This window comes from Sardina pilchardus, chromosome 16 (genome assembly GCF_963854185.1).
Source record: "Sardina pilchardus chromosome 16, fSarPil1.1, whole genome shotgun sequence".
NCBI lineage: Eukaryota > Metazoa > Chordata > Actinopteri > Clupeiformes > Clupeidae > Sardina > Sardina pilchardus.
Window position 1 is genome coordinate 27,528,421 of NC_085009.1, and position 12,500 is coordinate 27,540,920.

The 12,500-nt window shown below is 41.0% G+C and overlaps 1 protein-coding gene across 1 annotated transcript in view; it reads left to right on the forward strand.

The window, feature by feature from the left end:
- LOC134059629 (NLR family CARD domain-containing protein 3-like) overlaps window positions 1–12,500 on the forward strand; it is a 130,091-nt gene that overhangs the window by 20,462 nt on the left and 97,129 nt on the right. The window contains exons 11-12 of the mRNA XM_062516070.1: window positions 1–159; window positions 3,961–4,134. The exon at window positions 1–159 is cut by the window's left edge and continues 15 nt beyond it. Coding sequence (XP_062372054.1) covers window positions 1–159; window positions 3,961–4,134 — 333 coding nt within the window. The remainder of the gene's footprint in view (window positions 160–3,960; window positions 4,135–12,500) is intronic.

Consider the following 12,500-nt stretch of genomic DNA (forward strand, 5'->3'; position numbering starts at 1 on the left):
TATTGGAGAGGAAGGCTTCAGAGCTCTTGCATCAGCACTGAGATCAAACCCCTCACACATGAGAGAGCTGCAGCTGAGTGAGAATAAAGCAGGAGACTCAGGAGTGAAGCATCTTTCTTCTCTTCTGGAGGATGCCAACTGTAAACTAGAGAAACTCCAGTGAGTATCACAAGACCAAATACTGAGTTGCTATCAGTGAATCTGACATTGTGTTTTGATCTCTTTGATCTCTTTTTCTCACTCAAACTGTGACTCAGTCACTCTGTCACTCACTTACACACTACAGTAGACTTGTAAAACTACATATTGTTTTCTGGTGCATTGACTAAATCCTTTGCTTCTAGGCTCTCTGACTGCAGTATCACAGAGAAGGGCTGTGCTAGTCTGGCTTCAGCCCTGAGGTTAAATCCCAAATACCTCAGAGAGCTTGATCTCAGAGGAAATGATCCAGGGAAATCTGGAGTCAAACTGCTTTTAGCCCTAAAGGAGGATCCACAGTGTGCACTGAGAAATGTCTGGTAAGTCTATTTCTGGAAGAACAGTTTACCGTCCAGTTGTGTGTCAATGATTATCAAAAGCTTCACATGGAGATATTATATTAAGATTGTGAAACTTCAGACTGTGTGCTATTGACTGTCTTGTGGTGGAACACCTTGTGTAGAGATTCAGTCTCTACTATCCAGACATGAACATGGTATTTGAAGAGACCAGATAAGATAAGGTCCTGCAGAGGAAACTGAACCTGTGAGATTTAAAGCTGTAACACTTTGCCAAGCAGATAAATGAATTACACACACACAGTGCTTGAAGTGGGCCGGAACGCAGCGGAACGCAGTTCCGGAACTTCTGTATTTTCGTCTTTTGAGTTCCGCCACTTTTTTCTGCGTTCCGGTACTTACTGAAACTGATCCGACGCAGTGACAGTCACAGTGGCCCGAGAATAGACAATATCACAAGACTCATGAAAGACTACATTACCCACGAGCCACAACAGTGCCCTATCACAGTGTTTCTCAATCTACCGGGCCGCGAGAAGATCACCATCGGGCCGCTGGCAAACCCTCTCTGCCCTCTTCAAGACGCACCATGCGGCCGCGGCCGCACCCATTCTTCTCGGTCATATTGCTGCGCTAGAAGATCGCACCGAAATAACAGGCATATCACATGAAACTGCATAACCTGACCTTTCCAATGGCACTAGCCGCTAGTTTCTATGATGAACGGTTCGCGAGATAATTGGCGTTGAAAAGTAGGCTACAGTTACCTACAAAAATGAATGGCACATGTAGTTCTGCGTCATACCCATTCTTCTCTGTGAAATATCTGACGATTTCGTTACTGCCCTATGGCAAACTACATATCAAAATAAACAGGAGATCCTACTGATTCCAATGCTCTGTGTAATTAGCAGTAATCACGAGAAATCCTTTTTGGAAATAACATCAAATGTCTGCATTGTTTCATATCTCTCCATATCCCCACTTCAAAATAATTTATTTTTCATATCAGCAGTTGTATTCAGATCCCTGTTTGTCATATAGCCTTGGCAGATGCTTGAAATGCCATTTCAGGACCCACAATAGTAATAGAAAGAACACTTAAAAGTCACACTTACCCACTTGTTCTGACTTTTGACCTAATCTCTGTTCTTGGCCAGTTATTGTTAATTAAATCAATGTAACAAGTACCTACAGCCTATTTCACAGTTTTCTTCTTCTGGGCCTTCAGCCCAAAGGTTTCTGGTTCTAGGGCCCTTAGCCCAGTATATTGTTAGGCCTACAGGTGGCTATCACACTCTGGTTCGTGTTGTTTTAATGGTTTTCATATTCCATTTGTGAATTAGAAAAACGTAAATTAGGCCTATAGGTTAGTGCTTGAAAAAAATATTAAATTAAAAAAGTTTTTCGACCAACACCTCCTAAAGACTTGATTTTTTTTCACCGTACAAATGTCAAATGTCGGAAATTAGAGTTCCTGCACTTATTTTTTCCCACTTCAAGCACTGCACACACACACATAAATGGGTAGCAATATGCCCTTGGACAGCATATGCAGTACAGTAGGTCATCATTTAATATTTACTGGATTGTCTGAATTGCCAAAGGTCTTTGAGTCTTTCTATGCCCACATCAGTGTAGTTCATGTCAGGTGAGATGAAAGGTGTGTTGTCCTCCTTATTTGTCCAGGTTCCTGAAGAGTAGTGCTGCTGAGGAAGCCTGTGCTGCTGTGGCTTCAGCTGTGGGTTCAAACCCCTTACTCATGACTGAGCTGGATCTGAGTGGACGCATACCAGGAGTCTTGGGAGTGACTCAGCTGTGTGCTTTACTGCAGGATCCCCACTGCACACTGCAGACATTACGGTAAGTGGATGTGGGTGCATTCACTTCACATGAAACAGCTGGGGTTAAAGGTGGTGTTGCTGATGTTGATACAAAATCAATCATCATTGTTTTCTTAATCACACCAACATAAATAGACTATTCCATGTCCTTTCTTTTGCCATATAGAAGTGAATTTTTTTGAGATGTACACAGTGTTGTGTGTTCACTACAGTGAGGCTGATTCATTGTAAGAGGCTCTGATGTGTATGATGCAGCTGTAGTAGCAGCTGTAAAGGGGGGTGAGTGATGAATCTGATGTGTATCAGTAATGATGCAGCTGTAGTAGCAGCTGTAAAGGGGGGTGAGTGATGAATCTGATGTGTATCAGTGATGATAATGCAGCTGTAGTAGCAGCTGTAAAGGGGGGTGAGTGATGAATCTGATGTGTATCAGTGATGATAATGCAGCTGTAGTAGCAGCTGTAAAGGGGGGTGAGTGATGAATCTGATGTGTATCAGTGATGATAATGCAGCTGTAGCAGCAGCTGTAAAGGGGGGTGAGTGATGAATCTGATGTGTATCAGTGATGATAATGCAGCTGTAGCAGCAGCTGTAAAGGGGGGTGAGTGATGAATCTGATGTGTATCAGTGATGATAATGCAGCTGTAGCAGCAGCTGTAAAGGGGGGTGAGTGATGAATCTGATGTGTATCAGTGATGATAATGCAGCTGTAGTAGCAGCTGTAAAGGGGGGTGAGTGATGAATCTGATGTGTATCAGTGATGATAATGCAGCTGTAGCAGCAGCTGTAAAGGGGGGTGAGTGATGAATCTGATGTGTATCAGTGATGATAATGCAGCTGTAGCAGCAGCTGTAAAGGGGGGTGAGTGATGAATCTGATGTGTATCAGTGATGATAATGCAGCTGTAGCAGCAGCTGTAAAGGGGGGTGAGTGATGAATCTGATGTGTATCAGTGATGATAATGCATCTGTAGCAGCAGCTGTAAAGGGGGGTGAGTGATGAATCTGATGTGTATCAGTGATGATAATGCAGCTGTAGCAGCAGCTGTAAAGGGGGGTGAGTGATGAATCTGATGTGTATCAGTGATGATAATGCATTTGTAGCAGAAGCTGTAAAGGGGGGTGAGTGATGAATCTGATGTGTATCAATGATGATAATGCAGCTGTAGCAGCAGCTGTAAAGGGGGGTGAGTGATGAATCTGATGTGTATCAATGATGATAATGCAGCTGTAGCAGCAGCTGTAAAGGGGGTGAGTGATGAATCTCACTGAATGGAAATAAGATTTGTTTTCATGAGATGACCTCACATTTAAAAAACTGCTGAATGTACAGTTCATGCTAATTAATTTCTTTGCTAGTAGTCTTTGCAATGCACACAGGGACATGCGTGCGTGCACACGCACGCACGCACGCGCGCACACACACACACACACACACACACACACGCACGCACGCACGCACACACACACACACACACACACACACACACACACACACACACACACACACACACACACACTCACACTCACAAAGATAAAATGGACAGTCAATCTTTAAAATGGACAGTCATCTTTAAAAAGGAAATGAAGATGAAACATTTCTCCTACTTCTCTCTACAGCCTGTATGACTGCAGTATTGGAGAGAAAGGCTTCAGAGCTCTTGCATCAGCACTGAGATCAAACCCCTCACACATGGGAGAGCTGCAGCTGAGTGGGAATAAAGCAGGAGACTCAGGAGTGAAGCATCTTTCTTCTCTTCTGGAGGATCCCAACTGTAAACTGGAGAAACTACAGTGAGTATCACAAGACCAAATACTGAGTTGCTATCAGTGAATCTGACATTGTGTTTTGATCTCTTTGATCTCTTTTTCTCACTCAAACTGTGACTCAGTCACTCTGTCACTCACTTACACACTACAGTAGACTTTTAAAACTACATATTGTTTTCTGGTGCTTTGACTAAATCCTTTGCTTCTAGGCTCTCTGACTGCAGTATCACGGAGAAGGGCTATGCTAGTCTGGCTTCAGCCCTGAGGTTAAATCCCAAATACCTCAGAGAGCTTGATCTCAGAGGAAATGATCCAGGGAAATCTGGAGTCAAACTGTTTTTAGACCTGAAGGAGGATCCACAGTGTACACTGAGAAACATCCAGTAAGTGTATGTCTGGAAGAACAGTTTACTGTCCAGTTGTGTGTGAATGATTATCAAAGGCTTCACATGGAGACATTTTATGAAGATGGTGAAACTTCAGACTGCGGGCCGTTATGATGGAAACACCTTCTGTAGAGATTCAGTCTCTACTAGCCAGACATGAACATGATATTTGAAGAGACCAGATAAGCTAAGATCCTGCAGAGAAAACTGGACCTGTGAGATTTAAAGCTGCAGCACCAGGCTGTAAAGGTTGAAAAAACAGTCCCAAAAGCGCTACACAAACACGTTGGACGTTCTCCCTTTACATGCGTGAAGAACGATGGATCAGTAGCCATGTGGAGTTAAATGATAATGTTATTAGGAATTCACCACGATGTATCTGACTCCATAAGATATATTGTACCTCTAATAAATTACCAAATAATGGTTTATTGTTTAACTATGGCAGAGAATGGAATGGCATTAGACTTTAGAGATATGCAAACTGAACCAGGAGAATTAACCATTTATTAGGCTTTGAGCCTTAGGTAAGAGTAAAGTATCAGTAATTATCCTTAAACAAAGCAACAAAGGAGAAAGTAAACTTAACCTCAAAACAAACAATAAACTTGGACTTAAACCTTAACAAGTTACCAAGTTACAATGCTACATACACCAGATAAAACAATATATCAAATAATGAAAATAACAAATCATAAGGAAATTAAAAGATAGGGAGAGAGAGAGAGAGAGAGAGAGAGAGAGAGAGAGCAGAATGACCTCCTTGCCCAGAGCTGAGAGAGAATCACTGCAAGAGTTTCTCTTTTCATTCATCCAGCCACCCCCAGCTCAGCAGGACTTCTTTTCCTGAAAGTGGGTGTGGCATCTAAAACTCTATAGCAGGGGTATTCAATTAAAATTCAAAGAGGTCCAGTTACTAAAATGTCCTCCCGGCAAAGGTCCGAATCTTAAATTGTCACTCAAAATAGTGTAGGCTACCCTGATGTTAATAAAATCAATAACGCGTGTATTTCTAGGCCTATTTAATTTATTGCTACAATTCAAGTGTTTTCAAAGTAATATGCTTGTAACATACCAAAAAGTCTTAACTTGAATGACACTTGAATGCAAAACAATACTGTAGTTGTCTTTACTAGGCCTACATTTCAAGAAAGTTAACAGACAACAGACACTGAATTATTCTGAATAGAATAAATATAAAGTGCAAGCACAACTTTGAGCAGCCTGAACTTAGGGCCTTCAAGTAGCCTAATGTAAAACATTCAGAATCTTTTGAATAAAATAAAAGTGGATCTTTAAGAAAAAAGAAAAAGAAAAAGTTCTTTGCATACTGCGTTCTATAGTTAGTACATTCTCTGCTAATAGTTCAGATTTATTTTCTTGTTGTTGAAGCTGGCAATGGGATCTGTAACGTTTCTGCAGCCGCATTAAGCACTCATTCACAGCTGTCCCATCGCTACATGCTGTCTTGTGTTGCACCAAAATCCACGAAATCTTTAACGAACACTAATTTGCCTGTAAATGCATGCGTGATCACACGAGTAGACCTGTCATAGTTTGCTTTCAATTTGATAATTATTATCCTACTCCGCCGAGGAGGAGAGTAGCCTATGTTTTCATCGGGGTTTGCGTTTGTTTGTCTGTTTGTTAGCTCTCGGAGTGCTTTTCAAGTTTTACTTGCCCTCACTGCGGACTTCTGCGCGTACAGTAGTAGGCTATCTTTCCTCAAACGACCCGTGTTTGATCTCATAGTGACGCTAACGTCGCCACAGTTTCACAGCGCATATTCACAGCAGAACGAACGTATTGATCCGTCCATTCATCTTTAAAAGTTCGGTTTTCACCATCTATTTTTTCTTATTTTTGAGCAAGCCATTTTCTCTCATCTGCTCTCTCTCCCGCTATAGGCCTATTCTCTGTTGCTGAAAGGTAAACAATCGAGTTGATTGGCTTGGCTACGGACGATGCTCTTTGATAATATTAGGCCGACAATTTCAACGGGTCCGGACAGAACCGTCACTGGGTCCGGACCCGGACCGCGGTCCGCCATTTGGTGATGCCTGCTCTATAGTGTATTTCTTAGTCTATAACTATGTACAAATACATTAGATTGCAATGAAACTGTGATTAGGCGGTTGCCCACATTACAAGTATTAATTTAAGACCAAACATGGATGTATTGCATTCACAACATCCATTTTACAGAGATTTCACAGGTGACCCTCTCCACTATATGCGGGAAAGACAAGCAAAGCTTTGTGGGGTGTCCAGCCAGAGCTAGCTAGGACAACAATGGGCTATCAGAAGCTCACACAGATGTAAATTAGCAGCAAAAGGCACTCAGCTCTCATCTGCCTCAAAGGAATCTGAAAACCTGGCTTACAGTTTCACCCGCTTGGCAACTGAGACACAAAGTTAACAGATTGTCAAAATTAAGGCCAGTCATCCATATTTACATATTTGTCCATAGTGTCCAAAGGAATCTCTCAGAGTAGTTTTGACATTAGTTGACCGAGCTTCTCCGGTCCGAAACAAGTTCTCAGGATCAGGGGAGCATTGATGCAGCGTGGAACATTCTTGTCTTCTTTGTGTAAAGGCAATCTGGAGTTGAGCAGAATCGTGAGAGTATCGTCTGTCTGCTGTAACATTAGAATATCAATAGTCTTTTGTTTTCCGATGAGTTGGGCATGTGTATAGGGAAAAGACAGGAAATAGAGAAAGAGCAAAACAAGCAAAGCAATATACAAATTTCAAAATAAATGGAATTAAACACATTCTGGTGTATCTCAAATTGAAAAAAAAATGTTACTTAAGATAAATCATCTTTGTTACTGGCATTATTTGCACACTGAATACAAATTTACCAAGAGAATCAAATCAAATAATCAAAGAATGTATATAAACTGATAGTGGTTAAAAGGAAGGCAAATGAGTTCATCCCAGCAGTTAAATTTCTTCAGTTTGAATCATTAATAGAAATTTCACTTGTGTGTGTATGTGCTTTATCACTTCTGGACATTCAACAATAGACTTAATATTTAGTTGGTATAAAAAATGTCGGCCACACAGTCAGCTGCACATGGGCCTCCTTTTGGCAGAGACATATACAGACAATCAAATTTCAGGTGGTAGTCATACTAATCAACAATCTACAACATTGCATTTCCCATTTTTCTTTTTTTTTATATATATATGGGCATTATTTGTTAGTCACGAGAGATCCAACCTAACATTCATTCAGCAGATACTCTTTGGTTCAGTGACCGTTCATTTGGTTTAACCGGTGAGTATAAAGAAAATCAAAAAGTGTGAAGAATAATCATGCTACTAGCATCTGCACAGTTAAATGCTTTCAAGCATCAATAAGTCTACGCAGTCACTATATATGAGCATACAACAAGCTAGCAAATACCATTATCTTCAAAGTAAATTAAAACACTGTCTGAATATCTGACTAACAAATTTCCCATCAGAGCACCTTGGGAGAACAATGCTACAGGTTGTTGCATGGAATTATCTGTGCTATTATTAGTATAGGTTAATGTTATCACGTTCAGTTTATAAAATATAAAATTCTGTCTTACCATGGTCTTGAATGGTTAGTCTGCATCATTACATTGTCCTTCAGTGAAAGCACACACACACACACACACACACACACACACACACACACACACACACACACACACACACAGCAATTTGCGTCTTAACACCTAGAACAATGGGGGGGTCTGGAGGCATGGGGGTTGTTAGGAGAAGCAAAGGTGTTAGATGATTGGACTGTGTTGGCGGTGATTTCGAAAGCCTGGTGACCAACATGTCTGCATCTCATGTTCTGATTTTCCACATGAGTTGCAGACAATGCTAGGGTCGTTTGCGTCCATGTGTTGGATAGCCTCCTTTTCGTAGTCTGTTTGTGCTGTTCCAGTGGTGTTTGGAGAGACGTCGTTGCTTGAGTCGGCTGTGAACGACAATTCTGACGAAGCAACAGAGTCTAACATTGCTTTGTTGGGGATAAGCACATATCTCGCATCAGAGAAAGGTTTCAATGACTGCGCCGTGTTCAAGAATGAATAAATGCAAAGAATGAGAAGTAATGGCCCCAGCCGTGGCGCAACTGGCTGGGGCACCTGCACCGCACGCCGGCGACCCGGGTTCGATTCTCGCCCCGTGGTCCTTTCCGGATCCCACCCCAGCTCTCTCCCACTCGCTTCCTGTCATTAGAGTGCATGAAAATGCACTCTACTGTTATCCGAATTATTCTTATTATTTATCATAGGTGATATTATTCTTCTAACGCTTTTTGTGCGTCCAATTCAGCTTCAACCGTCTAACGTAGAAACTTCATTCAAACTGCGCTGCGTAGGTCTTACTTAGGTGACTTCAGCTATGTATTTTTCAACTTTGTAACTTTTATACTTTTTGAACTATTAAATAAAAACTATAAAAAATTCCCCATAGACTTAACATTACATTATGACATCATAATAGGGCAATTAGAATCTTATGCCAGGTGGCCAGGGCCACCTGCAGCAGCTCTCTCTCTCTCTCAGGCTTTAAGCATACAATCTCATTAAGACTACAGATCCTGTTTCACTACTTCCTCTGTCCACAACTGTTTCAAAATAAAAGTCCTCGCTGCAATAATACACTATTAAATCATTTAACCATTGAAAATACTCAACTATTTAACTGTTCAACCATTCCAACTGTCAGTTATCATCAACTATGCCTCCAGTCAACTACATGAAACCTCCAGGTACCTAGCAACCAACATAGCAACCATTAAAATTAAGCTTTTATGACAGTTTCCATAGCAACCAACATGATTATACTACAGTAACTTCTTTATTTCTGATAGTGGCCATCATGGATACCCTAGCAACAAATGTTTCAAAATAAAAGTCCTCACTAGCAAGTTAGCTAGTTAGCATGGTTAGCATTGTTAGCATTTTTAGCATAACTGATAGAAATCATTAGCTAAATTAGCTAATCAACCTGCTTAGCATTGTTAGCAAAGTTAGCATAGTTAGCATTTTTAGCATAACTGCTAAAAATCATCAACTAAATTAGCTAATCAACCTCGTAACCATAGTTAGCATGGTTAGCATTGTTAGCATAGTTAGCATTTTTGCATAACTGCTAAAAATCATTAGCCAGGTTAGCTAATCTGGTAATCAGGTAAGCTAATTCAATTTTAAACAGTCTATCTTCGCACTATCAACTTTCAAAAACTATGAAACCACCATGTCTACCCTAGCAACACCTTAGTAACCATATCTACATGATTAATATGTACATTTTTGCAGTTTCATGCACTCGTAATTTCCTTGGAATTACATTCTCTAGTTCTCTCTACTGTCCTGTCCAATTAAAGGCATAAAAAGACCAAAAAATAACCTTAAAAAAAAAAAAAAAAAAAAAAAAAAGAATGAGAAGTAACAAGATAACACCGTCCATCATTGCATGTTTTGTTTGTAACGCATGTATTTCAATGAAAAATCGCCAGTTGCATATCCTCTATATCACTAGAGTAAGAAGTAATGCCTTCAGTTTCAACAATTTCAGCCATTTTCTGTCTTAATGTATTAAACAAAGATACACTGGATACACCACATCATTATTGTGCTCATTGCTACACAGGACTCAGTTGCATGTACATGAAGTGGCAACTAAAGCCATTATCAGCCATGAAAACTTTGGCTGAGCCAGCTAGCCAGCCACTAACTTCATCAGCCAGCCGTTATTCTCAAAGCAAATGGCTTCGGGGTCTATACATAACACACTATCCATTGCAAACATAGCCTATTTGAAACCGATCATTCCCCCTCCCCCATACACGTCTAACCAGTTCACGGAGGGGGGGAGATCGTTTTGCTACGTGTGGACATGATCTTAGGCTACAGACATTTTGTTGTTTGTTGTCTGTTTGTTGTTTACATGCAACTCGTGGAAGAATGCGCAATCATGTTTCATCGCATGCGCGTTTCAGAATGTTTGAATTCGCCAGCGTGCGTGTAGTTGTGTGAATAAAGAAGAATATAATAAGAATATCATTCTTTATTGATGCCTTGCTCAAAAGAATGCACTCTGCCTATGCACACTATGCACACTGAATTCACATAGAAGTTAGCTTAAATTGTAGAAACAATGGGCCTAGCCTATAGCTTTTTTTCAGCAGACATCGAAACATAGCCTACACATTCGCAAAACTTTCACCCCTCATTTTTAATTCGCCTATTTCTCGCGCCTATGCCTGCTTAGTAGCTGCTCTCTCCATCTCCCTCCCTCCGAGGTAGCTAGACCCTACACGATGCTTCAATGAATGAAAATTGTTGGTAGCCTGTAAAATGCGGCATGAAATCCTGGCTACTGTGTAATTGAAACCAGACTAGGTTAGGCTCTCTGTTCCAGGTCCGATCATTTTCGGCGGCGCGAACATAGCCTATAGGCTACCTTCTATTAAATGAATAGAAGTTAATTTGGGGAGTGAATTAGAACTAGCCACCCATTCATTTTAGAGCTTAGATTATCTGCCCAAACCCGAACTGCGGGTTACGGATCTCGAGAACACCGGTGTTGGGTCGACATTTTTCATCCTTCCCCTCCCGTCGGGTCAGGCTCCTAATCACAGAACGCGTATGCCTCCGTTTTAAAATAGTCTATAAATAACAATTCTAAGTAGCATACAATTACAAAATGTAAAAACGAAATATGAAAAATGAAATAGGCCTACTATGAAAAAGTTGAAAGTCAAGTTTGCTTAAAGTTTGTTCAAGAACTCTTCCAGAGTTTTACCTCATACAACACAAATCAACACAAATAAATGAACAGATAACTCAAACGTGCTGTATGTCATAATGAAACAACCACAGACTATCAACAACACGGTCTGACAAATTTATGACCAAACGATTTGATTCGTGCACGAAGCGCCATCTAGCGATCATTATGTGTAAGTAACAGCCTCCCAGTCTAAGGACTCAGCGGTCTTTTGACCGCCTCGCCGCGCTTTAAGTAGTTCACACCAGCACGACGCTTCTAGTAGGTCGTCAAAGCGGTCAAATGACCGGGGCGCAGCGCTTCTAGGTATAAGTGGGTCAGAACGGCACGGCGCTTCTAGTGTTAATTGCCCCTATTTTCAGATGAGATGTTATGAACTGCACCAAATTTCATGTGTATGATCAACCTGACACCCTCTGGGAGTATGCCAAGTTTTGTGGAATTTCATCCATGGGGGGCTATAAAATAAATGGATTTGTATGTACATTCAGGACTGTATATCCATCGGCCTGTAGATGGTGGTATTAACCCCCTGGGGATTTGAAAAACTGTTCCAAACACACATCTCAATCTCTGCTAGTTTGTATCCTAGAGACATATAAGTGACACCATTAGAAACCTTTAATCAACTAGTTTCCAAATATATATGTTTTAAAAGAGAATGGTTGCTCTGGGTGCAACAAACATACAAACATGCAGGAACACACACACACACACACACACACACACACACACACACACACACACACACACACACATAAATACACACACATACCTACACACACACACACGCACCAGCACATACGCACATGTACATAAAAAATTACACAAACACATGCACAAACAGCCTTACACACACACACACACACAGATGCACAGTGCACACACACACACACACACATATTTGAGTACGTTTTCTGAGATGCAGCACTGTGTGAGACCACCAGAGCTGAGAAGTGAGTGTGTGTGTGTGTGTGTGTGTTGTGCTATAGCCTGTGTGTGTGTGTGTGTGATGTACTATAGCCTGTGTGTATGTGTGTGTGTGTGTGTGGTTCGCGTTTCTGTGTGCCCATGTGTGTACAGTATATGTGTGTATGTGCATGTTCTGTGTGTATTCTGCGTGTGTTCTCTTTCTTTCTCTCTCTCTCTCTCTGTGTCTGTGTGTGTTCTGTGTTATCTGTGTGTACTGTATTATGTGTGTGTTCTCTCTTTCTCTCTCTC